Raw genomic sequence first — 27,713 nt, forward strand, 5'->3', positions numbered from 1 at the left:
TTGCATTCTTTCTTTACAAGCTTAAATCTTGGGGGTAAATTACTGTTTCATGATCAACTTTTGACGAATTTACACTTCTGTCAAAACGTAAACGAGCAACGAATTCGACAATTTTAAAGTGACAATTTTGTAAAATCGTCAAAAGTTGATCACTTTTCATAAATACCTCTAAATCTTCTTTTCAAAAGAAAGTATTTTTTTAGAGATATTTATGAAAAAAGTGATCAACTTTTGTCGAATTTACCATTCTGGCTCACTATTCCCTTTAATTACCAAAATGTGAACAATAACGAATTTAGAGATTTTCAAAGTGACTATTTTGCAAGTTTGAAGTGATAATTTCACTTTGAACCTGCAAAATAGTCACTTTGTTTTAAAAAAAATTTGAACGAAAATGTGATTGTTCACGTTGTGATAATAAAAATGAATAGTGAACCGGAATGACAAATAACTCATTTTTAACTCATGACATGGTAATTCACCCTTTTTTTTTAAGTCACACTCCATTGAAAGTTTAAAGAGTGAATCACCAATTCATGAGCTGAAAACGAGTTATTTATGATTCCTGGTCATTATTCGTTTTTATTATCAAAGTGTGAACAAATACATTTTCGTTAAAAAAAAAAAGATTCAAAATGAAGTGACCATTCGTAGGTTTAAAGTGAAATTGTGATTCAAACTTGCAAAATAGTTACTTTAAAAACTTCCAAATTCGTTATCGTTCACGTTTTGGTAATTAAAGTGAACAATAAGCCAAAATTGTAAATTCATCAAAAGTCGATCACTTTTTCGTTAATATCCCAAGTTTAAGTCCTCTTCTTCTTCATTCCTTGGCATTGTTACAACAAAAATATAGAGAATTTTGTTGAATAGATGAAAGGTCTCCCACTTGTAGTGGGATAAGTATGGGTAATATAGAAATTTAAAAAAAAAAATGATCATTTTTGTTTTGGGGTTTGGATGCAACTTGGCTGTGATGATCACAAGTATTCGGTCCCTAACGATAATAATCATTATATATATTATTTTATTATTATAATTATCAGTAGTATCTGTCTTGGCAGTTTCTGCTTATCTCACTCTTTTGTCTTTATTCTTTTTCAAGTAAACGGCTGCCTTTTTTTTTATTTAGATTATTGAAAAAGAAGAAACTCTCGTGTTTTGTGTTTCTTTAAAACCGAGCTTTGTGTGTCCTTGTCTCCATGTCTTTGTGTTTGTGTTTGTGTCTGTGTCCGTTAATGGGAGAGTTTATGTTGGTTTTGATTCTAGTCTGTGTGGCTGTTTTTGTGATTTTATGGGCCTTGAAAGCTTTGTACTGGATATGGTGGGAACCCATGAAGATTGAGAGGAACCTAAGACACCAAGGCATCACTGGTCCTCCATACAACTTCTTCTATGGTAATCTCAAACAGAACTCAACTATGATGAAGGAAGCTAGATCTAATCCCATCAACCTTTCTCATGATATTGTTCCACGTGTCCTCCCCTTCCTTCATCAAACTATCAAGATTTATGGTATATTTTCTTCTTCTTCTTCTTCTTTTTCTTCTTTTGTGAGTGCATGTATGTTTGTTTTCTTCTAATCCAGGTAACTTAGTACTAAAATGGTAATTTTGAGGGACCCCTCTGGGTTTTGACTAATATTTTGTGTTAACAATAGGTGTTGACTTCAGTCTTCCATGAGAAACTAATAATAAAATGACTTAAATGACCTTATCTTCAGCCCCTTCCTTAATCTTTTATATCCTCCCTTAAAAACCATAGTCTTCCTACCTCTAATGCTTAATTTAGATAAGCCAAATTATTATTATTATTTAATATTTAAGGCCAGATATTTTCTAAGAATTTATTTTCTTGAAAATGAACACATTTGAGAAAAAAAAAAAAATGTAAGAGATCTAATAGGTGATACTATGAGAGAAAGTCAATTGAGATGGTTTGGAATATCGAAAAAAATGATGATTAATCAATTTGGTAGAAAAATCAATAACTCTTTAATCTATCCCTCTTACTTGATTTTTGAGCTTCCTCAAATATTTAGGATAAGGATGTGATGATGATGTTTTCTTAGAATTTATTTTAAATGATGAGTTATTTTGATGAATCCTTATAAAAGTGAAGTTATTAATTATTGATTAAACAAATGCAGGGAAAATCTCTGTAACTTGGTTTGGTGCAACTCCAAGGTTGAACATTATGGATCCAGAACTCATAAAGGAAATCATGTCTAATAAGTTTGGCCACTTTACCAAACCTAAATTAAACCCACTAATCAATTTGTTAGCATTTGGGCTTGCAAATTATGAGGGTGAACAATGGGCCAAACACAGAAGGATCATTAATCCAGCCTTCCATCTTCAAAAGCTCAAGGTTATTTTCTATTACGATTTATTTTCCAAACATTTATATTCGATAACACCTCACCCCCTGAAGATGTATTAACCATGATTTTAAAACTCGTCCATGACGTATACCCATACTAGAGGTTGTCAATGGATCATGTCCGGATTGGATTGGATCTGCGAATTATATGTATGGATTGAACCCAAAACTGATCCGATAAGAATCACACTGAACCTTTGTCAGATCGAGTTTTTTTTTATTTAAATATTAAAATTAGGATCCAAATCCAATTTGATAACAATTGGATTGGGTCCAAATCAGATCAAATGGTTTTGACATATAAAAATATAAATAAACTTCGTATATTTAAACAAAGTATATAGTTGACATATTTTCCCTAATTTTATTTGTTGAGTTTAGTCCCATAGCAGACACTCATTGCCACGTCTCTCTCCTTATAAGCTCAGGGGCTTCTCCACTTATTGTCAATTGGTTTTGAGTTGGACTCCCAAATTTATCATGGTATCAAAGTAGGTATTTCTCTTCTCCACATCACACAATTCATATCTCTATGTGCTTTGGCTCAGTCTAGTCCACACGCGCGGTGACGTGTTTAGTTTAGTCTCATATCAGATACTTATTGTGTTGTCTCTCTCCTTATAAACTCCTAGGCCTCTCTACTCATTGCCAATTAGTTTTGAATTGGACCACCCAAACTTATCATTATCAAATGGAGACATGGTTGAACAGAATCCGATCCAATAGATGGTCAAATAGGATCCTTATTACCCAAATCATGGATCCATATCCAAATTAGTTAGTAGATATGAATCCAATCCATTGACATTATTTGTTTTAGTTATTAGGAATCTGATATTGCTTTGTTATTTTCGTCAATGTTTGTTATAGCGAATGTTACCTGCATTTTATACAAGTTGTAGCGAGTTGGTTACAAGATGGCAAGAGTTGGTTGCACCCGATGGGTCCTATGAATTGGATGTGTGGCCTGAACTCCAAAACTTAACTGGAGATGTTATCTCTCGAACAGCATTCGGTAGTAGCTACGAAGAAGGGAGACGAATATTCCAACTCCAAAATGAACAAGCCGAGCTTGCTTCCGAGGTCACTCAATCAATGTACATCCCAGGTTTTTGGTATGCGCCATATTCCCAATTGTACCCTCCAAATTTAATGACTTAAATATTGTTTAGTATTACGATTAACGAGTTACATTTTAGCTTTTCATCCTTCAAAAGCACTTTTTGAAGTCAAATCGTCATTTTTTATGTACTCAGATTCTAGGTTCCTGTAGAAATCAGAATCCAAAAGCAAAGCTACTTGGACCAGCTTTTGAATTTGACTTCTATGGGAATTTCATGACCCAAATATTTCTTGGATTTTAATATGATGACCAAAATGTAGGCAAAATCTATTTTCAACAAATGCCCCCATAGGAATTCGAAGTGCTTCTTCTAGACCAAATTTAATAAATAAATAAAACACTCCCCATAACACAATCAATAAATAATGGATGCTTCAATCATGATTCTTATAGAAGTGATTCCACAAATCATTTATTTGCAGGTTTTTACCCACAAAAAGAAACAATAGGATGAAGGAAATCTCCAAAGAAGTAGAAGGTTTGTTGAGGGGTATAATTAATAAGAGAGAGAAAGCTATAAAATTTGGAAAAGTCAATAAAGATGACTTATTGGGTTTGCTAATGGAATCTAATTTTAAGGAGATTGAAGAACATGGAAACTCTAATAAGAAGGTAGGAATGAGTATTAAAGAGGTTATAGGGGAGTGCAAGCTATTCTACTTTGCTGGAATGGAAACAACTTCAAGTTTGCTTACGTGGACAATGGTTGTGCTGAGCATGCATCCAGAGTGGCAACTTCGAGCAAGGAAGGAGGTCTTCCAAGTCTTTGGGAACAACAAACCAGATTTTGATGGATTAAACCACCTAAAAATTGTAAGTACATATTCCTTTGATTTTTTTTTTTTTCTTGACGTAACCCTTTTGATCCAAATTAGCAATTGGTCACAGTCCAACACCAGTTTGACATGTGGTGTAGATGATGTTTCAGATTGGGCTGATCTTTTGTGAGGATGATCTCCTTGTCATAGAGATCATCCTCATGAAAAATCAGCGCAATCTGAAACTTTTAAGCCATATAGGACAAAGGTGTTGGCTCCCTAACGTTGACTATGGAGCGGAACCCGATATATGTGTACGGGGATATTCGTCATACTTGTGGGGCATTTGGTTCAGATTTTGTATCTAGATTCCAAAATTTGATTTGAACAATCCAAAATTTGAATCTAGGATCATAATAAATTGTTACAATCCGAACCAAACATCCCCTTAGATGTTAACACAATTCTCTAAAGGAAAAAAAACAAAAAAACTAACACCTTTTACTTTTCAGGTTCAAATGATTCTTTTCGAAGTTCTAAGACTATATCCACCCGGGGTTATGTTGACTCGAAAAACATACAAGAAGATGAAAGTAGGTGAGTTCACTCTACCACCCGGGGTACAACTTTCAATTCCTACACTCCTCATTCATCATGATCGTGAACTGTGGGGTGAAGATGCCGAAGAATTCAATCCAGAGAGATTCTCTGAAGGAATTTCGAAAGCGACAAAGAATCAAATCTCATTCATCCCATTTGGTTGGGGCCCAAGAATATGTATTGGTCAAAGCTTCGCTATGATAGAAGCAAAGATGGCTCTATCCATGATTCTACAACATTTCTCTTTCGAACTTTCAGCCACCTATGCCCATGCTCCTTGCACCATTATAACTCTTAAACCCCAATATGGAGCTCAAATCATCTTACATAAACTGTGATGTCTATTGCTTGTAATCATGCTTCTAATAAATTTATTATTGTACTTGTTGTTGCATATGTGAATGTGGATATGAACACATTTTCGAATAACAAAAGATGTGCATGGATCTGTGTGTAAGAATTGAATGGAGGAACGTAATTCATTTAATTGGTTCCAAATCTTTGGAATAAGGCTTCAATGATGATGATGAAACGTTCCTTCATTAAATCTAATGACTAGTGTGCATATTGGCACTTGAAATTTCTAGGTTTGAAATGTGCTTCCTTCTTCTTCTTTGTTCAAATATTCAATGAAAAAGAAAATAATAAATTTTTCGTCAAAAATCCAAAATATACTATACATTGATCTGCATATCAAATTTTTGTTTTTAAAAGAAAAATTAACAAAAATTGCTTATTAATCGTATGATTTCTATTGGGGATGAGAGTCCCAGAGACAAAGAAGATTGCAGGTCGTTGCATACAACCAAATGATTCCTATTGGGAATGAGAGTCCCAAAGACAAAGAAGATTGCAAGCCGTTGCACTAAAATTTGTGTCATCCAACTCAACCTCTATAAAAAGATGTTGACGACGTATGAGAGAAGTACATTAATTATCATGAGTTTCCTCTATCTCTCTTATCTTTTCTCTTGATTTTTGGGGTATTCTTTTAATTTTTATCTAATATCTTAGAACTCTAAGGTGTGGATATCATCGTGATCACTCTAGTAATATTGACAAAAGTGGATTTTAGATCTTTGAAAACTCGTTTGATACGGATCAGTTGGGTAAGACCATTGGCTTAAATATTTTTGGCAACTTCAATTTACATTAATAATTTTTCATCTTCTTCCTCTATATATAACAGATTCACGTACCTCTTTATTAAACTCATCATTAAAATTAAAAGCACTTAAATGTGACAGTTACAACCAACCAATCAATTAGGTTGATTTTATGTGAGCAAAAGATTGCAACATTTTTTAATGTACGTTTTTTATAATTTATAAAATATCATTCAACAACTAGGACTCCGTGGCCCAATGGATAAGGCGCTGGTCTACGAAACCAGAGATTCTGGGTTCGATCCCCAGCGGAGTCGCATTTTTTTAAATTTTTCTCATTTTTATGAGAAAAACTACCGAGAGTGATTTCGCTATAGAGCACGCATTCTAAGAAAACAATCTCCAAAAACAGAAAAAAAAAAATTGGAGGTCCACTAAACCCATTTTAGTTAATAATTAATATTTTTCTTTTCTCTTATCAAAGTAAAAAAAAATCTCATTTTCGAAATATGAAATTGATTTTTAGATTGCAGAATCTTCTGTTTATCCGCAAATACATTTGTGATACTAAACAACATGAGTTTTCCCACAAAAGTTCATGAAACAAATGTTAAAAATTAAAATAGTATCATCTTGTTTTGTTTCCGATTATAGGCACAAAATGAATTCTGAATCCGAAATCAAAATCTATCAGAGTTGGTTCTGGATATATTTAATCGTAATTCATATCCGTGACCCATTGATCCATGAATATTCTCTTACTGACACTCCCGCCCTTTGCTAGACCTTCAAATAAGAGTTGTGTTGGGGTGACCTCAATATTGTACCTCATATCGCACAACCTGATGTGAAAGTGTGTAGGAATCATAAATGTTTTTGGACCGATATTTGACGTCAGGATGTGCGATATGAGGTACAATACTATGTGAAAACTTAAAAATTTGAAGTGAAAATTCGACAGGCCAACAAAGCCCACAAATTTTAGAAACCGAATTTCGACTGGTCATGACCATTGAAATTTTTTATGTTCCTCAATTCGACGGCTTAGAGCCATCAAATTTCTCCCATCCTCCATTAATTTGATGATTTTGATCCGTTAAAAAATAAAATTTGACAATGAAAATTTTGACGCCTTAGTCCGTCAAATTTTACAAAATTCGACAGCCTTGGACTGTTAAATATAGGATTTTTTTTCACATTGTCCAATCTTAAGGTCACTTCAGCATTATTCTACAAATAAACCATCAACTTTTAATGGTACTTCTAGCAGTCGATGTAAGAAATATTATCTCAAGCCCAAGGCCCAAATCCTTTTTCTAGGCTCACCCAAGACCCAAAAGAACTCTTCTTATAAAACTGAAACCATAATCTTGAGAAAAAATGGACTTTAATTCAATAAGGAGATGAAGAACACCTTTATTTAATGGACTCAAATTGCAAATTGAAGAGCTACAACATTATATCAACAACAATAATAAACCAAGTTTTATGAATTTGAATTTCATTCTTGTTGAGAATCACACTTCAAATCACAAATGTTTATATTTGAAAAAAGAAAAACCCAGTGAGGTAATCGAAAACAATGCATGAAAGTAAACAAAACATCTCCACATCAAGACTTCCTTGAATGGGTTTTTATGAAGCAAGAAGAAACCGTGCAGTTGTCGATGGTCTTGAAACAATTGCACTCAAGATGAGTTACATAGCAACTATATGGAACAAAGCAGTTGTTATCGAGGCCGCTTGTCCTGAGATGTTGGTGGTGGGAGGCTGTATAAGGATTTAAGCTGTTTATGTATGAGCTTGCTATTATGGAGAGCAAGTTGGAGTTCCAAATCATCGGACCACCACTGCTCCAACCCGTGAGCCTCAAGAAACTTTTGTTTGCCCTTCGACTTCACAAACAGCTTTGCTGCCACTTGCCCTTGAGCCGGATCGTTGTTCTCCTTACCAGAAGAAGCATTGCTGGTACTAACATGGGAGGTGTCACCTTCCACAGCCGGATCAGTATAATAGCAACAAATGTAATCACTGTTGTTCACATATAGATGAGGAACCCATTTCTTAATTTCCTCAAACCTCTTATCAACTCCGTTAAAATTCTTCTCAGATTCATCGTTGTTAGTTTGATTCTCGGAACTTGAAGGCAACATTGATTTGAATCTCTTCCAAACAAACCCAGCTTTCTCTCCAATGTTTCTCAAACTCATAGCTAGTGAAACAGAAGGCGGGTTGAACAAATGTGTCTCAACAAATACTCCTTGTTTCGCCAACTCTTTGCCCACTTGAAGAGCAAATCCAGCCCCTAATGAATGACCCGCAATACATACATTGCAACTCCCATATTGGTTTACTGCCGATTTCAGTGCCTCCAGAGCTCCGTTAAATCTAACAGACCCCTTCAAGCTTTCCCATGTTAGAAAACGAAGATCGTCCTCTATGTCTCTTCTAATTGTTGGGCTCTTGAGTAATGTTCCTCTGAGTGCTAGAACAGCCCTCGGTGCACCACTAGGTCTCATCAGTATGAAGTCAGCCAGAGCTGCAGATCGGTCCCATTCTAGTAATGCTCCGAATATGGATCCATCTCTTTCATCTACTAAGGTTTGTGCCAACTTGTATTTGAAAGGCTTCCACCATTTTGGAGCAAGAGCAGTTTCTTCTGTTTTGCTCTCTTGTCTGTCGAGTTCAAGTAGGTATACTGCTTGAATGAAGCAAGCTATCACTGTTCTTCGATAATTTCCATCCTTCCTATAAGCCCAATTAAGTAATTGGAAGTAAAATGTGAAAAGTTATGGAAAGACATTCAAGGGATCGTGGAAACCGAATTAATATACAAAAGAACGACAAACATTTAGGGGGAAAAAAGGTAAAATGAAAGTCCCCAATTCAACTGAAATCCCTATAACAACAAATTTACTCTACACAATCTAATAGATCAATGGTACTGGTTTTAGCCTAGTTACAGTTTAACCAATCTCTTTGTGGTAAACATGGAGGCACCCTCATACGATCTAATGGGTCCCATTTAGGATTATATGGTACAGCAGAATAGACCCACTTAGATGATTTAATATCATCCGTCTGATCTATGGTATTAGTTTAAATTCTTGATTGGAAAGACTACAAATGGTTACCTTATCATGAACACAGTAACACACTAGAAAACCCCCAAGGTCGAAACTTGAACTTTTGTTCTATTTTCTGTTTCTGTTATCTTCTCTGTGTTTCTACCATGGCCCCAAAGCAACTCCACCAAATCGAAGTCCAAAATGTAATAACTTTCTCATAAAGCAATTGAAATCAGAAGTCAAACAACAGGATTCTGTGTTATTGTCCAGAGTTTCGAAATAAATCTAATTTGATCACTTAAATGTCTGAAACTGAATCTAAACTTGGTACCACGAATTAAACCGATAGATTCTCAGAGACCCACTTAAAATCCCTAAAAATATAAAATATTTAGAGACCCAGTATTCTACTTAAAAGCCGAAACACTTAAACATTAAAAAAATAGAAAAAATAAATAAATTTAGAGATGGGTATTTTACCAGCTAGAACTGATGAGATCTCTCCAATTCGGGGAAGAAACGTTTCGAGGTCCAGAGACATGGAAAGCGTAGGGATGATGAGCCTTCTCTTCCTCTGTTATATTTTCTACAGTGCGCTTTGCCATGAACCCACCTCTGCTTCTTCTCCTTTTGTTTGTGTTCTTTGCATGTTCTCACAAATGAAAATCAGAAGAGAGAGAAAAAGCAGAGAGAGAGAGAGAGAGAAGCAACGGTCAAGAAATATAAATGGTGGGTGTAGTAGTAGTAGTGGGGGGAGAAGAAGATAAAAGAGATTGCTTTTGTTTTTAAAAACTTTTTAATATTCTGATTCGAATTCGATGCAGATTTATAACTGATGTAGCCTTCAGATAAATAAATATTTGAAAACGCCTGAAAAAATAGCTCTCTCAACGGTCATATTTGAAACATGTTGTACTTTTTTAAATGGAGAAATGATAATATCTACCTATGGTGGACAAGAAGCAGCGTCGGTCCAAGGTCTAGGCATTAAGATATTCCTCGAGATACCCAATTTAAACATCGAGAACCATCAATGGCTTGGATGTTAACATTCTTCTTCTTCTTCTTCCTTTTTACTACCTTTCAAGGGCAAAAAAGACTTATAAGTTCGTGTTTTCTGTGAAAAGTAAGAGAAGGGTATTTGGGTCATTTAAAATCTGGAGCTGCTTAGTGTGTATACCTAGCTGGATCCAAATAGATCCACTAGCAAGGTGGGTCCAACGGCATGATCAATCCATATGGAAATGTTATCAGCTTTTATAGACGGTCAGAAATTGCTATCCACCAACCGCCCAAAAAGATCAAATAGAGGTTGAGATTCAAATGTCTAACCACTAGTCTCAGATGGCCCATCATGAATAACTGGCCTGTCTGATTATTGATCCATCGATGAGTTGGGCCCATGGGCCACCTACAATGATGGTTTAAACCAACCAATTCAATCCAATTCTACCGAGTCAATCCCTCTCAAATTGATTTAAGCCAAATTTACAAATATGGGTAATTCGATTTTAAAAATAATTGATTTAGGTCTGCTATAAATTGGATTATTACATCGATCATAAAATCTCAAACAATATCAATCACAAATATTTACAAAAAGAATAATTTGGGGTGGTCTAATCGAATCATTTTCCTCCATTCCACTTGCACCAAAGCTAAATATTCTATTATTAAGAGTGAGTTCATATATGCTTTTACTGTAATTGGCTTGTTGACCGTGGCCCAAAACAATCTCAACTAACTTTCTCTTAAAAGGAAAAAAAAAAAAAAACACGACTCCCCCCTCCACTCCTTTCAACTCAGTTGAGTTTTAAATGGTACCCATACTCCCTCATCTTCCAATAGATAATTGATCATGTTTCAGAACACGAACGACATGAAACCGTCAAATATGACGGCCCATACCTATCTATCTTGGCAGAGAAAACAATCACTATGGGATCGGTTACTAGGATCCTTCCGTTTTAGCAGCGGTTTTCAATTTCTCTAACTGCTTCCGAAGATAGGCCTGCTTTAGTTTCTCTCTGCGAGCTGTGGCTTGTTCTTGTCGACGTGACTTGAGTACAGAGGCTTTTTCCCTCGCTTGATTTACCTCTTCATGAACTTCCCTGAAAGAAACCACCACCAAAACATTCAAGATAGATACAAGTGTAGCACACAGACTTCATTAAGTCTAATAACTCTTTAACATAACATATCCATGCATATATGACTCATTGTCATCAAAACCTAATACCAAAGATTTAGGATTGGCTAATGGAATTGTGTTCCTTCATTCAATTCTGTATGGAGCCACGACTTATGTTATTGAAGCTAAAGCACATGAGCTGAAAATACAAAAAAGAGATAAATCAAGATTGTCTCAATGTGCCCCCATCTGTTTGACACATGACCAGCAGAGGAAAGTTGCAAATAAGAGCAGTATTCCTCAACGTTAAATCATCATTATTAGCGAAGCCTTATCCCAAAAAATTGAGGTCTGAATGAATCTTGTTCCTCCATTCAAAATACTGTTTAAAGCCATGTCTTTTGTTATTGCAATTCCATTCATACCCACTCTCACTAAGCCACACTCCTTTAGGTCTTCCTCTTTCTCTATCCATTAATGTTAAATATATATAAGATTCAGCTCAAGAAAGCTTCAACCAAGCAAACAAGTTGTTGATCTATCATTTAACTCTTAACCAATATTAAGGCATATATCAAAATCAGTATTGGTCTTTCGTTCTAATGGTGTAAGCTGTTTAATGTATTTTGATTCGTTCTTTAAAGATTGTATCTTAAGATAGAAGATTGCATTTAGAGACCCACCACAGAAACGTTTGTTTTCTCGGTTTGTGCCTTTCGTTTGCTGGTACAAACTAGGCCTCCTCAACCTCCTTGTATCTTCATTTTTGTTTTAATGAATCTCACGTTTAAAATAATAATTTAAAAACAAAAAGAATGTACCAGAATAGGACATACCTAACAAAGCGCTTGTGTTCATCATTGTCCACCATGCCAGACATCCGTCCAGGTCCCCATGGTTTTGCATTGAGGGGCATAGAAGCATCAAAATCATCGTTTTCATTCTCCGGTGATATTCCTGGAGGAGCATCACCCCCCAGAGGTGTCCGTTCAGATTCATCCTGATCGAGGCCCTTCTGAAAAAAATCCACACAGTATTTCTCCTTGTCTTCCTCATCAGGAATTTCCCCCCTAACTAGCTTATCATATATTTCGGCCTTCCTCTCTAATGCCGCATAGCTAACAGATCCATCATTTACAGCTTTCAGCTCAAGCTTGTCCCTGCATTTATAATTAGCAAAAAAACAAATCTTAGATTATTATGTATCAATTCGGTAACAGCAACCACACAAAGATCAAATTATACAGTCACAAGATATAAGATGAGATTGAGATTCAGAATCAAATAAATCACCTAAAAGTAACGATTATTCTAAATAAGTTACGGTTAAAAGCCTTCGAATCAGATGTTTTAACGAATTTAAACAAGAGAGTGGTAGGTCCATGAATAATGCAAGGTGTACTAAAAATCTTTTTTTGTTGTCCATTTTAACTACAAACCTCTCTTCAGATAATAGAATAGTATTAGTTATCAACATATATGAATCAAATATAGGTGGTAAATCAAATTCTTCATACATTAAATAAACAATATTAAACAACGGGAACAAAATAAACACTAAAAGTAACCTAATTTTATATATCTGCAAGGCAATGGACAAGCAGAGGCTTTGAACCGAGTTCTTTTGGAGATATTGAAGCGATTGAAAGAGTTATTATCTAGGTTTAGTATTTCCTGATACTAGGGTTTCCTCCTATTAATCCTAATTATCCATTATTTCTTAAATTGACACAAAGGGTTCTATCAAAAGTGATTTGTGAATCAATCCAAGTAGAGTGTTGCACATCGGCACATCATGAACCCTTCTCTAATATCTCCAAATAAATCAAAACCCTAATTCAGAATTTCCAACAAAACGAAATTATCAACAAAAGGGCATACATTTATTTAACCTAAATTTACGAATCGAAAGGCGCTCTCATACATCAATTAGGCAGCAAAATTGAAGAAAGAAAGAAAGAAGAAATCTACTTGTGAGCACGATTTTCGACTCCAGAATTCTTGTGATTTAACCTAAATTTACGAATCGAAAGGCGCTCTCATACATCAATTAGGCAGCAAAATTGAAGAAAGAAAGAAAGAAGAAATCTACTTGTGAGCACGATTTTCGACTCCAGAATTCTTGTGATTTAACCTAAATTTACGAATCGAAAGGCGCTCTCATACATCAATTAGGCAGCAAAATTGAAGAAAGAAAGAAAGAAGAAATCTACTTGTGAGCGCGATTTTCCACTCCAGAATTCTTGTGAGCGAAGACATCATGGGGAACGATCTTCTTCTTGGCTCGGTGGAAATCGATGTCTGGGGCCAAATCCCTGGACTTCTTGGCCTCTTCTTGGGTCTTGTAGAGCTGAGCTTTGAGTTCGAGAATGGAGGAAGGTCCAACACCTTCGATGGCTTTGTGCTTCTTCGGCATAATCGTTGATTCCGTCAACCATCCTAGAGATTCCACCACAACTACTCTCTTCTTCTTCGTCTTCTCCTCTCCCTCCATCGATTGGAATCCTTCTTCTGCTTCTCCTCCTCTCCTCTCTAAAAAACACACTAGAATTCGAAAGAAGAAAAAAAATACAGAAACGATAATTTGGGGTTTTTGAGTTTTTTCTTCTCCCAGAGTCCAGATTGCTAAGAAACGTGATTTGAAAACCTGGATTTTTCGGATCGGATCGGTACATGTCTGGTTTGACTCGGTCAACCGATTCCAGACGATTCAAGAGTTAGGTTATGTTTGGTTACACTTTTGAAGTCTGGAAACTAGAAATCAAACTTCAAAATTTTCATCCAACGTCCCCCCATCATTGGTTCAAAACTTATGAAATTTGGTTTTGATGTATGAAATTTGAAACGAACAAACGAAAATAAAACTTCGGAAGTCTGAATTTTAAAGGGGGACCCATGATTTTAAATCTCATTTGAGATCAAGATGACTCGTCCGATTCGTCTCAATATCTTCCACCAACGAGACGAGTTGACCAATCATCTAAGAGGCATATTTTGTTCTTATTGGAAGGTATTGTTCTAAATGTCATCCAAGACGACTCAAATAAATCAAATGTCTAGTCCGAGACAACTCAATCTTGTTCATGGACGAGATGAGACTTCAAAATGAGTTTTAAAACCATGGGTGGACTACTTCCATTCAAACTTCATAAGGGTTACCAAACACACTCTTAAAAACATCCCAAAGTTCGTCGGTTCTAACCAATAACCAATTTGGCTATATTAGGGGTTGGTTGGAAGACATTGATAATTTCTAATGAGCCCTATAATTGATTATATTTGAATTTTTAAAATACTAGCTGCCTCGAGATCAGGACTCAGGCTCTTCATCAAACGATTAATTGAGATGCAAGGGATTCCCAAGAAAAATTGTATCTTTAGAAAAAATAGGCATTAATCAAAGGTCGATAATTATCTTTAAAAAGTATATGTAATTTCTTTTTATCTCAATCGTTTGTTTGATGGAGAGTCTGAACCTTGGGTTGAGGTTAGAAAAGTCTTTATTTATTATTTATGATTTTGGAACCAAATAAGTTATTATAAGTTAATTTTTGGATTAAACCGAAAAAAGAAAAAACATTGCTTACAAAATGATTACGTGAGAATTGATGGATTCGTGAGCCAATGAAAAGAAAATGTAAAAAATATTTTTTTAGTCATTAATTGGTATTTTGTTTGTTCTTGTTAAATTCAAGCAAACATTTATCTGTTGCTGTTTGATTTTTTTGGTTGTAGGATCATATATACTTGTTTTGATATATCTAATAACTACCACATTTGTTTCAATCTCTTGAATATCATCTATGTTTGAATGAAGTCGCATCGAGAGCTAGTGCTTGCAAACTAAGAATTTCTCCATGAATTTCATCCAATATGTTGGTGATTCTTTGGGCCACTTTGGAGTCACCAAATGGATTGTCATTTAAGCTTGCAATAGTCACAAAGGCAGATATAGAATAATTATGAAGTGACTTCAAGATTGTATCCCATACGACACTTTCCTGATGTGAAAGTGTATATGAACCATAGATGTTTTTCATCGAGATACCTGTGAAAAAGCATCTATGGTTCCCTAAGCACTTTCACATTAAGAAAGTGCAATATGAGGTACAATCTTGAGGTCACTCTAGCACGACTCCTAGATATACTATTTGTTTCGTACTCTCTTTTATAGGGCTCAAGTAGATATAACATTCTAGATACATAATTGAATGCCATTCTCATAAAATTTAAATACATTCAGATAAATTATAAAAAAAAATCTTGTTATCCATGGTGGTAAAATATCATCTCCTGATAAATTTGGCGGTCCAACTCAAAATCAATCAGTTATGAGTGGAGAGGCCCAAAATCTTATAAGAAGAGAGACTAGGTAATTTGTGTTTGATGTCGAACTAAACTCAACATGCCCCAGTATGTGTTGGTTAGACTGAGCCAAAGCATGTGAAAATATGAATAGAGTGACATGGAAGAGAGACAAGCCCAATCTGATACCATGTTAAATTTGGTGATCCAACCCAAAACCAATTGACTATGAGTGGGTAAGGTCCAAGATCTTATAAGGAGAGAGACAAGGCAATTTGTGTCCGATGTGGGATTAAACTCAACATCCCCAGCTGATCAAAATATTATTAGAAATTTTTTTAATTCTCCATGAAAAATATTCTTAGTTTGGTAATATTAATTACAAGAAATCCAATCTCTTATGTTAAATTGAGGAAAGAAACCCAAGGAGAGAAGCTTATAATAAGGATGGAAAACAAAAACAACAAAAAAACAAACAAATCCCTTTGTTAGTAGTTGAAATACTTAAAAATCAGTCCTTATAAAGCACATATAGATATAGCTAGCTCTTCAACACGGCACATTATTGAAGTCCTTCTGATGGTCCCTTGTATCAATGGGTACCATTGTGGGTGTGGATGTGGCTGTGGCTGTCGCTGTGGTGGATGTGGGTGTGGGTGTGGGTGGTTCATTCCCTAAGGTCACTCCTTGCTTTAAAATATAGTCCCATTTGTCTTGGAAAAGATAGAGGAAAATAATGAGACAGATCTCAGCAGTGAAAAGAACAGTCCAAAGCCAAACACTTGTAGATGTCTTTCTTTGATAAGCTTGTAAGCCTGTATAAATGCTAATCACTCCCAATATTGAAAGTCCAGTCCCAAGCATCCAATGTGCAAAAAACCACATACTTCTTCCTTTACTCCCTCTGTAGGAAAAAAAAATTTAACTAAAAACAATTTCTAATAAAATGATATTGACAGTTCAAAAGCAACTTCAGATGACTCGATGACTCACAAAAAAAACTCACAATCCCGACCATGTAAAAACAAAATCATAGAGTTTGGATAAGTATATCCGAGATTTGACTTATTGAGATATGCATAAATCCCAATTAATTGTTGGATTTCTTGTATATATGATTGGGATCATGTGTTTTTAAATAAGTCATTTTTTTATGAATCACCCTAGATAATTTATCAAAGACTAATAATAAACTTACTTGAAAAAAGTAATTCAAAATTCACTCGCTGACATGGATGTATGTATGGTACCATAGATCTTTTTCTTGTGTATCCCGAAGAAAAAGATCTATGGTTCTATTCACATGCCACATCAATAAGCGAATTTCAAGTGGCTGTTTTTTGAGTCAGGTTATTGCGACTCTTTATCAAATTGGATTTTAGCTAATCTGGACCCAATTCAATTGTCATCGGATCATATTTGGACTCATACCAATTTACCCATTTATGTCTAGAAAATGTTTTCACAAAAAATATTACCTTATATATTAGAAGAAATTTCTACTATTTTGGTATTTCTTAAAAGAGTCGTGATAATCTGACTACCTCACGTGGCATACTCAATCGACTACATGACGTGACAAGTTCGGAACCCTAGATCCGTGCTCCTCGGGATACACAGCTTCCTCGAGATACACAACCATGTATCCCAAGGAGTGCAGATCTATGGTTGCGGAACTTGTCACGTCAGGGTAGTCGATTGAGTTTGCCATGTGGGGGTAGTCAGATTATCAAGATTTCTTAAAAAATAAGAAAGAAAAAATTAAATTTCTTTTTAAGATAAACTTTCTAAGTTTATATATTGGGCGATAAATTAAATATTTTTATATGTAAATATTATTATTATTTTTAAATTACATATTTCAAACCAAACAGGAACTAAAATCCTTAAGAGGAATAAATTCAAAATAAAGACACTGAACTTGATTTACCTTTGAGGCCTGCGAAATGCAATTATGGCTTGCACCCATAAGACACTATAAAGGACTAGTCCTATCTTTTGATGGTTGTTATCAAAGGCGTTTTCAAAGTTTTTGATGGAAATAACTGCTCCAGCTGTAGCAAGAAGAACTGTAAGTGTCTGCAAATGATCAAACACACTCCCTCCATGAGTACATAGAGAATTGGAAATTAAATTGATCTGTGTCAACCATTTTATAGTAACAATAGTACATTTGAAAAAGATAATGATATAAGTTCTATAATATTAAATTAAGATAATATAATATATGTTACCCACTTACCTATTAAATTGAAAGTGGAAGAAATTTTATAAAGTACTTGAAAATATTCAAGGTTTAGTTTAAAATACGGAAACGACTCATAAAGAAACACAAAATCACGAACGTTTAAACATATAAATTCCAACAGTTGGGATGATATATGATGTATGTTCAGGATAAAGTTTCATCCCGTGACAGTTGGATTTCGTGATTCTTCGTTTACAAGTCTATGGATTTTGACCCATTATTAATATGGTCTAATTAAGGTTCTAACTTCTAATATCAATTAGGTTTTTCTAACTATAGGAAAAAAACAATACCTAGTTGGTTGTAATTTTCTTCTACTTAATAATTTCTCTATGGAAAATCCTAGAGGGACTTTGTTTTTCACTGTGTTTCACACTGCATTGATGTGGTGGCCATAGATGTGTTTCCTCGAGATACAAGTGAAAAGCATCTATGGCTATGTCTGTACCTCCTCGTCAGCACAGTGTGAAATGCAGTGAAAAACGTAGTCTACTCTTTTTCTAATTAAACCTACTTAGCATTCATGTATTAAGTCCAATGACATAGTAACTTTCTATTTTTTTCGTGGTATCAAAGCCTCTGATCATTAAGGGCAAGAGGATAACTCAACATATGCAAATTCTCGAGTAACAAACCGACCAACTATGGGTTTCATCTCATTATATATTTAGTTATCACTGTCCTTTCTTGCTCTCCAAGTCTTAATGATAATCTGAATAACCAACTCAAAGGCTGATAGTGCTGGGGTGACACAGAATTACTGTGATTCTCACAATTCTGACGTGGAGATGCATACATAACCGTAGATGGTTTTTACTCGTATCGCGAGGAAACACATCTATGGTTATGTGCACATCCCACGTCAGACTTGTGAGAATCGCAGTAAATACCCTGTGTCATTCCAGCATTTTCCTAGATTAAATTGGTATTAGTTGCCTATTATCAAAAGGTAGGTGGCTTATAATATTTCTAAAAGCAGGAAACATATACTTTAATTTCTCTTCATCATCATTAAAAGTTTAAAGTAGGTATCAAAATCTATTAAACAAAGTTCAAGATGTCAATGATATCTTTATGTGCCTCTTAAAGGCATCTAAACCAAGCAAGAAAACAATGATGGATGACCACATTGTTGGTTTTCAATATTGAAGAGATATGGGTAGTGCAACAGAAGACAGAAGAGGAAGAAAGAGAGCTTGAACTCACCTGTAAAGTAACATGGAAATAGAAGAGAACCTTAAGCCTTCTTCCACATTCCTCTCTATTGGACATTCTAATTATAAGGATCCCAATAGGCATTAAGAATCCCATTGAAGCCCAAAGAAGAAACCCATGCAGTATAATTTCAAATGAAAGTTGAGGGTTCAACTGTAAATAAATCAGAAAATTAGTTGTGTTCAAGTAGCTATTAATCACAGACATAATTTGCTAAAAAATTTGCCAAATTAAACAATATTTTTATGTTCAACATAAAGAAGAACAAAAGATCAGTTCTACATGAAAAAAAAATTGGTAAAAATCACCATTTGAGGTCATGGATTTAGAAGAAAAGTTTTGAAGCAATGGCATACCTTTTGAATTTTGTGTTTGGTGCTGCTGTGACTGTGAACTGGTTTCATCTGTTCTTGAGATGAGTGTACAATTGGAAGAAGCACAAGAACAACAAAACTCATAGAAAATAAGAAAGCTACCAACTTCCTAAGAACTTGCATTCTTTCGCTTTCTACTAAAACAAGGATAACTCAATCCAATTTCTAAGCAAAACTTTCTATGCTGTTGAAGCTTTAAATTCCAATGACAAATGATGGATGTATGGTATTCTTCATAGACAAACAGACTGGCTGATGATTTTCTTCAATAAATAAACATACCCATATAATAAAAACCTCTCTCTCTCTCTCTCTCTCTCTCTCTCTCTCTCTCTCTCTCTCTCTCTCTCCTAAAATTTCATCACCTTAATTATTCTTCTTACCCAGCATACAGATAGACCCTTTTAAATATATTTTTTTCATGAATGGAAAGCAAGCAGACCCCTTTGAAGGGAGGTTAGGAAAAGTTCTTTATGTCCAATCTTCAAGAAACTGGACTTTTTTAAAAGAAGCCAAAATGGAGGGATTTGAGAATACAATAAAAGTTTCGGATTACTCACAGTGGGTATTGGATGGAGTCTAATCAAGCGGTTGGTGAGAAATTTTGGAGTAAGAAAAGATGTGGGGACTGTTGAAATTTAAGCCATATGAGGTTCACTTTTTACAGACTTTTGGGGTTTATGGAGAAGAATGTGGAGTTGCAGAGCAGAAGAAGGTCAGAGTTTTAATGGAGAGAAATATTTGAAAAGATATGTAAAGTGAAGGCACAGTGGGGCATGGAAGTCAATGTTATCTTCTGCATTTCCACTACATTTCATAGTTGGGACTTGGAAGTAGTGCACCATATATATGCAGACAAACAAATATATAAAATATGAGTGGAGTACCCATTGTAAATTTCTCGAATAATTCATGAATAATTTGTGGATACCATATATGAAAAAGATTTTTGAAAAAAATCCATTCAACCTCAATTTTACAATTTGTAAAAAGTTATGAATTAATGAAACTAACGAACAATTTTCGTATGAATTGAACAAATAATTCAAAAAAAAATTATGCGACCCTAAGATTATCCAGTGAATCCATTGCCACTGGAGAATGGTGATGATATATACCAATTATCCCTATTAATCATATTTCAAAATTATGTACAAATGTTCGGCCATGATTCATATTAATATAATAGGTTGGTCTATACTTAGGCTCCTAATTCAGTTGTGCATCGAGTCGAGGTGAAATGAAAGGGGGATGGTACATGGTTTCTAAAAAAAATTGTTTGAGGTGGATTTTTATGTGATTATGAATGATCCTCATTTGATTTTTTCGATGTTTATGGGTGAAGTTTCAGATTTTCTAGCATTTGGTTGATATTGAATTTGACTTCTTTTTTAATTCATTAGTTGCATTCGAAAATATACAAATTTCATTTTTAAAAAATCTGTTTTTCATGTATTAATGATTATAGAAGGTAATTTTATTCGTGCATTTTGTATTTGTTCCTTTTTTTTTAAACCAATCTTCTTAATAGTAGAGACAACAGGAGTGTGTGCTCTCTTTACATAAAATAAGAATGCCAATCATTATTCAACTCAATATCCCATGGCTACCTAGAATCACGCTATTTTTACTACACTTAGAATTGCTACACTATTTTTACTATACAGGAGGTGATCTACTGCTCTAGAAGTATATTAATCAACACTATGTATTCTTTTTAACAAAGAGTCGCGATCCATCACATAACGGTGTCTTGTACCTATAGCAACATATGGTGCCTATCTGGCATGCTTTAATTGGTGATTAAATATATTGACCTGCGTGGCATGTAAAAAGTGACTTGGTTAGGAGTCTAATATGTTTTAAACTCCAACCAACACGTCCCAACAAATGTCGTTCGGGACACCTTACTTGTTCTTGATTCTTTAACTAATTGGCCAAATGGACCTAAATTAATAATCTTGCCCAAGAACATATAATGTAGGATCTTATTTAATAAAAAATTACCATTCAAGAGTCTTATTTAAATAAATAAATAAAAGGGTTAATTACACTTTGGCTCCCTATGATTTGACATAATTCCATGTTGATCCCCTAACATTTTAACAATTGCACTTACCTCCCTTATAGTTATCTAATGGGTTCACTTACACCCTTTTTATCTACTTGCCATCAACAAAAGAGTTCTGACTTTTACTTTCTATAAAGATCATTTTACCCTTTTTAAAATCTATTTTTTTAGTAAACAAAAATATTCTTGTTAAAAAATAGATTCACTTGTGCATGCTTAGAAGGATACATTTATGTAGTTTTAAAGTTTAACTTTAAAAAAAAAAAAAATGAGGGGGTAAAATAGTAAAATAACATCTAAATTTTAACACCATGTGTGAAAGGGAAGTGTAAGTGCAATTGCCAACATGGAACTATGCCAAACTACACGGGGTGAAAGTGCAATTTACCTTAAATAAAAGTAAGAGATTGTGAGGATGTAAGGATTAGAGTGCTTTATTAAAGTATGGAGAAGATAGAGATTTGAAGAGATATAGAAAAGGGAGGATTTTATTAAGAAATGATAAATTGACACCCCCACATGGCATACTCAAAATACTCTCTGGCGTGGGATGTGCCAGAATCATAGATTTTCTTTCACTGGGGTACACAACTGCATATATTTATGGGGATGTGCAGTTGTGTATCTTGAAGAATAAAGTCTATGATTCTCACACATGCCACGTTAGGAGAATATTTTGAGTATGCCATGTGGGGGAGTCAGATTATCATGACTCTTTTATAAAAATAACATAAAAAATAAAATAAAGTGGAGAGAGAGAAGGTGATGATGATGGGAAGAGGTGGCAAATGAACAAGTTAGGAATCTACCCACGAAAAAATAAAGTACCAAGATCATGATCCCGATAGAGATACATTGATAATGATTTAATGAATCTCATGCATCCAATTACATTAATTTTTGAGTCATCCTAAATTGACTTTCTTGGACACTGCGTTCAACACTACAACATCTGCATTGTCCTTACTTTCTATGTTGCATTATCTCTATTATCTTGCATCAGTTGTACTTATTTGGTCTCATTATTTGTCATTGTGGATCATTTGATATTATATAATGAAGCTGAAAGCATTAACTATTTCCTAAGTAAAAAGCTCTCACATAATGTTATTAATTAAAAATAGGTGAAAGGTACATTTGATATTTATATAAAAGAGTATGATAGACAGGTGGACCAAGACAACGTAGCTCATGCAACTTTTGGTGGTGAAATATCTACACATTTTGAACAAAAGCTCCCCTGTGGCCCCCCACCGCAATCAATCCATGCACTTCATTTCTTCAAAATCATCATTTTCATTTGGAACCGACAAATCTTAATCCGAAAGAGAGAGTCATTAGCTGTATATATATGGCCCACCTTTGTATCGATGCAGACGATCGAATCGCAAGATCAAGAACTTAGGACCAATAGAGAAAATGAAAAATCAATCACACAAAGAATACAAAATCTGTGTATTTCAGTAAATTGCCTATGTCTATGAAGGAGCAAGAGATCAATCTACTATCAACTAAAAAGATTACAAGCTCTCAAATCTATGTCTCTCTTAACCACAAGGAACATTGATCACAGAGAAAAAATTATCATAAAACCCTAATCCAAAAATGCATATATATATATATACCTAAGAATTTTTGCCTTCGGAGCATTGTCCCTGAACTGTTGCATGGACCAATCAGATAGCCTAGTTGGGTTCTTTTCCTATGCTATGGAAAAGGACCTTTTTCTTCTTATTAGTCTAGACATCTCCTAACTATACCATTTATTTCGATTCATATTCAGTACTTTCATATTTTGGTCATAGGACGCTTCTTGTTGGAATGTTTGTAACCTATAATCCTAGGATATCTTTACTATTATAATGAGAGAAGGCCTAGTAAGAGTGATTCTAGATCTCCACCAAATTTTGAATCCCATAAATGCTCCAACTTTTATCTTTAAACTTAATATAATTAAGATCATTTTAGTCAAACTAAGAAAGTGCCTCCCACTATTCTAAAATAATTTTCAAAACTACAAAATTATCTTTTTTACCATGTAATATTCACTCACCCTCCAATCAATGCTTTAAATCACATATAGGCCCATGTATTTTGTACATGCCACCTTGTAGTAAAATTAATTGAAAGAGAAACAACAAGAAATAAACCACAACATATGAATTTAGATGAAAAATCTAAATATCAGGCAAATAAATAGAACCACCATAAGAATTGCATGGTTTCTCCTGGTAAAAAAAACAAAAACAAAAAAACAAAAATCTAACAAATTAGGGTTAGGATCCTTGTAGACCAATAACCCTCTGACTCTAAATCAATTACATGATACGTATTAAAATAAAAGTAAGCTTGACTTGAACAGCAATGTTCTTTCATCTCGTTCAAGATTTGTGAAAGGCTTGAAGTTCCCCATCCATGGTTTTAAATTTTGTTTTAACGTCTTGTCCATGAACAAGACCGATTCATCTCGGACGAGTTTTTTAATTTATCTAAGTCATCTCATTTAAAAATGACACAACCAACTAACTTTTAAGAGACACTTCAGATTAGAGACGACTTGTCAATCCGTCTCATTAGTAGACGACGACGAGACGAATCATACAAGTTTTAAAACCATGATGACATCAGGTTCCACACCTATAAATGCAAGGTGGGTCCACATAATTTTGTGGGCTACAACTGGTTGTTTCTTAGCTTGTGAGTACCCCATTTGTTGTTGCATTGAGACAGCAAAATTTTATTGGCTTTATAGGATCTCACGTCGATCCTCTCCCTTTATCTGGTGGATCCCTTTTCTCCTCACCCAACACCTAAACCTTAATGATGCCAATTCTCATTTTGGTGACATGTCACATGTGGTTACAACAGCAATGTCCACTATGAAATCATGATCTTCAATGAATGAATCTCCCTATTTTAATTCATTTGAAATCATATGTTCAAAGAGATCTTATGGTGACATACTGTAAAAATAAAAATAAAAATGTCACTTCTGTCTCCCTCCCACGTTGGGATATTTTGGTAAAAATTGCGTTCGATATCAGATTAGAACATCAAATGTTTTGGTCGAAACGGTTTCAATTGTTTTTTTTTTTTTTTTTCTTTTTTTGAAATATTGTATTAAAACAAGAATTTAAACCTCTGATTAGAATAATAACTAATTATGATTACAATTCATAGGATTTATGGACGAATAATCCATTGGAATGTGAGCCGAGGTGTTTAACCAAGATTATGATGGATCCTCTAATAAAGACAAACATCGATAAGACTATGTAAGGCTAGTTCTTCACATAGTGACTAAGTTTGGATAATTCAGATAAATCCAACAAAACGGAAAAAAAAAAAAAAAAAAAAAAAAAATTCGAGAAAATTTCAAAGATTATACAAATGACATTTTTGAGTTTCTTCCGAAAAACGCCTCTCAACCTCTGTAAAAATCCTATCTTGTTCTTGAGATGTATAAGTTGAAGAAGATAAAATGTTGAGGTTAAAAGGTAAAAAAATTTATCCTATTTGTTGATCTATTGGAAAATTGATAATTAATTTGTCAATTTATTCAATTGGAGCTTCGATGTATTCGTTTATGTTTACGTCCATCCGTTTTAGTCTTGTAAAAAAACAATAAATCAGAACCATTGACATAATAAATTTTAATTCTGGATCGATGGATGTCCAAATCAAATTTGATCCATTAACACCCTAATCAACTTTCTTAACTATCTTTTATAATACTTTTTAAGTATTTAAAGTGAATGCTTTTGAAGGATAGTCAAGTGGTTGGCTTTTGACAAGAGAAAGGAAAAAAGAACATAAAAAGGATGGAATAGTGTAGATAGATACTCTCTAACAACCTCCAACTTAGAAACGAAATCATTTTGATTTTGGTCATTTTCGAAAAATCATTTTGAATGTTGGTCTTGGAATCATCTTTGGTCTCAATCAAAGGATGCATTTAAACCACAAGTTGTAAGGCCTTGATTACCAATCCAAATGATAAGAGAATCAAACTCAATTACTAATCCAAATAATAAGAGAATCAAACAAAAATCTCGTGATTGAAAAATCATCATCATAGTCAAAACCTTATCACAAATTTTAGGAGGAAATTACTAAAACAACTATGTATATCAGTTACATTTTTATAATATTTACAAAAATGATCATATATCCAATATCTTAATTATTTTCTTTTAAATATCTAATATAATATAAGACCAAACAATTTGATGAATACACCTTTATGCTCTTGAGTTGAATGTAAATTCACATGAAGGGTAAATAAGTAAATAGCAAATGTGATAGTGAAACATATATAATCATTTTAAATAAATAGTTATAAAATTGAGTATATAGCAAATTCTATAAATATCAAAATATATTTGGCTAATTCAACATTTTTTACAAAATACTTAGTTGTTTTTATTAGGGCTGACAACGGATCGGTCCGATACTGGATCAATACCACTTCAATATCGATCCAAAAAAATTTGAACATGTACCCAATCCAATCAAATTCATGAATATATTAACTGAATCAGATCTGTTTCATTTCATCCTTAATCCAAAATCGATCTGATCCGAACGCATGCCTTATTTTCAAATTATCAATGTTCAAAAAATTTTAAAAATATAAAATCATATATGTAGACACTTCATTTTTGCCTAGGCCGAGTCCAAAGTATTAAAAACCTTCCAAAATAAGTTTGACCTAAGGAATTTTTACACAGACTACAAACTTGATGCAAACTTCTCCAATTTAATTATCTTGAGTTCTTGATACATTTTAATAAATACTTCTTAATCAAATTTCTCAAGAAACTGATTGTGAAATTCTCATAAGATTAAATTTTCTTCTTCTTCTTCCATCTTAGCTCTCGGTACTTCACTAGTCCAAGCTTTTGGATGCGACCACACCCAACACGAAAGACTTTTTTACAATCTAAATGGATTTCAAGGATGTAGAGATAATATTTTTCTAATTTTTTATTATGATACCCAATTTCTTCCCTCTTCAACTAAAACCAAAAACTTAAATTTTCACTCTCAGTCCCAAATCCAAATCCCAACCTTAAAAACCTTTTTTTTTTTAAATCACTCTTTCACTATTGTAAGTGGTACATAATCTTCAGCTTCCTATGATCCTTCAATTATGAGTCCATTGTCAACATTAATGGCCCAAAAAAAGTTTACTAGGATTAGTATTTGATTTGTTCGAAGAAAGTAAGGATAATTTAAGAAAAGAAAAAGAGAGAGGGCAATGATGGATTTGAAAAAAGTTGAAAGGGAATGAATGGTTAGAATTAGGATGGTGTCACTTTAGAATTCTTGGGAGGCACAAAGAGAGCATCTCCAATAAGGGGAGAAAGAAGGGTAAAGGAAGGCGAAAAGGGATGAGAGAGAACGAGGCTTACAAAACACATTGATGCGAATAAATTGAAGTTGAAGTTTGTACGCTATTAGAAATCCTCTTTACAAAATAAAGAGCTTTGATCAAATCTGATTTTGAAAAAACACTACCCAAGTGGCTTATTATCAAACACCACATTGTCAATGGATCATAAAAAAAAAAAATGAGTGTTACCCAATTGACTAAACACAAAGTCTAGAAGTGTGCAACAAAGTCTAACTAATTCAATCTTTAGTTAGTGTTACATTCCCATGTCAAAAGGAATGTGCAAGTGGAGGATTCTAAATGAGCAAAAGACAAAAAACAAAAAAGATGATTAAATTACTAAGAATGGATTCAAATACTTAAGGTCTATTTGCGGTAGATTTCGACTTTTACTTCAAGATTTTGTGTCTAGAAGAAGAGGAAGCTCAGAGTTTAAGTCTGAGAAGTTGCTTATAGAAGAATCTTATTTGTTATAGAAACTGAAGAAAAAGTTGTAGAAAAAGTATTAGAGAGTGGTCGAATTGATTTTATTATTTAATCGATGAGTTAAGAAGAATGAGGGGTGAATTGATGATTTCACCCCATACGTTTTTCAATGTTGAATTCTATTAGTGGCTCTCGTACAAAAGCAATCTGGACGTCCCGCAAAATTGTTGAAGTAAAAGCCATTATCAACAAACGTGATTTTTCCAACTTTTTTGGCTCAAAACCCAAAAAAAATAAAAATCAGAAAAAGCCCTAACAAACAATCCATTACTTGAATTAAAAGAAATCTAGCTTTAGGCAAATTGAATGGAGGAACATTGGACCCCTCTCTCTCTCTTTCCATGTTCTCCTTTTCCCTCTTCTTTTTCTCTCTAAGACATTGGCGTTTGACCAGTCGAAATATAAAGCAAACAACCGAACCTATATACCCTCAAGATTGAATAATTTGCAT

General features: G+C 34.0%; 4 protein-coding genes and 1 non-coding gene across 6 annotated transcripts; 2 read left to right on the forward strand and 3 right to left on the reverse strand.

The window, feature by feature from the left end:
* The first annotated feature begins 1,154 nt into the window (after window positions 1-1,154).
* On the forward strand, window positions 1,155-5,257 carry LOC147392442 (cytochrome P450 CYP72A616-like). Of its 2 annotated transcripts, XM_086460040.1 has the most exons (5): window positions 1,155-1,515; window positions 2,150-2,370; window positions 3,253-3,497; window positions 3,928-4,318; window positions 4,776-5,257. In XM_086460040.1, the coding sequence occupies exons 1-5, from the start codon at window positions 1,203-1,205 to the stop codon at window positions 5,199-5,201; spliced, it is 1,596 nt and encodes a 531-aa protein (XP_086316166.1). In that variant the 5' UTR covers window positions 1,155-1,202; the 3' UTR covers window positions 5,202-5,257. The 2 variants fall into 2 exon arrangements, with proteins under 2 accessions (XP_086316166.1, XP_086316167.1); XM_086460041.1 differs by lacking the exon at window positions 2,150-2,370.
* A 956-nt stretch (window positions 5,258-6,213) lies between these two features.
* TRNAR-ACG (transfer RNA arginine (anticodon ACG)) lies at window positions 6,214-6,286 on the forward strand. The gene has a single exon. It is a non-coding gene; the product is annotated as a tRNA-Arg (tRNA).
* A 1,093-nt stretch (window positions 6,287-7,379) lies between these two features.
* On the reverse strand, window positions 7,380-10,496 carry LOC147392444 (GDSL esterase/lipase At4g10955-like). Its single transcript, XM_086458922.1, has 2 exons — window positions 9,518-10,496; window positions 7,380-8,717 (listed from the first exon to the last, which is right to left on the reverse strand). Exons 1-2 carry the CDS (start codon window positions 9,640-9,642, stop codon window positions 7,700-7,702), a joined length of 1,143 nt encoding a protein of 380 aa, XP_086315048.1. The 5' UTR covers window positions 9,643-10,496; the 3' UTR covers window positions 7,380-7,699.
* A 146-nt stretch (window positions 10,497-10,642) lies between these two features.
* Window positions 10,643-13,781, reverse strand: LOC147392445 (uncharacterized protein At4g18257-like). The gene is made up of 3 exons (XM_086458923.1): window positions 13,382-13,781; window positions 12,005-12,328; window positions 10,643-11,148 (listed from the first exon to the last, which is right to left on the reverse strand). Exons 1-3 carry the CDS (start codon window positions 13,660-13,662, stop codon window positions 10,989-10,991), a joined length of 765 nt encoding a protein of 254 aa, XP_086315049.1. The 5' UTR covers window positions 13,663-13,781; the 3' UTR covers window positions 10,643-10,988.
* Window positions 13,782-15,881: 2,100 nt separating this feature from the next.
* On the reverse strand, window positions 15,882-20,112 carry LOC147392446 (cytochrome b561 domain-containing protein At2g30890-like). The gene is made up of 4 exons (XM_086459381.1): window positions 19,293-20,112; window positions 18,928-19,089; window positions 17,404-17,552; window positions 15,882-16,377 (listed from the first exon to the last, which is right to left on the reverse strand). Exons 1-4 carry the CDS (start codon window positions 19,431-19,433, stop codon window positions 16,023-16,025), a joined length of 807 nt encoding a protein of 268 aa, XP_086315507.1. The 5' UTR covers window positions 19,434-20,112; the 3' UTR covers window positions 15,882-16,022.
* Window positions 20,113-27,713: the final 7,601 nt, after the last annotated feature.

This window comes from Akebia trifoliata, chromosome 11, assembly GCF_017979445.1.
Source record: "Akebia trifoliata isolate Shusen 1 chromosome 11, ASM1797944v1, whole genome shotgun sequence".
NCBI lineage: Eukaryota > Viridiplantae > Streptophyta > Magnoliopsida > Ranunculales > Lardizabalaceae > Akebia > Akebia trifoliata.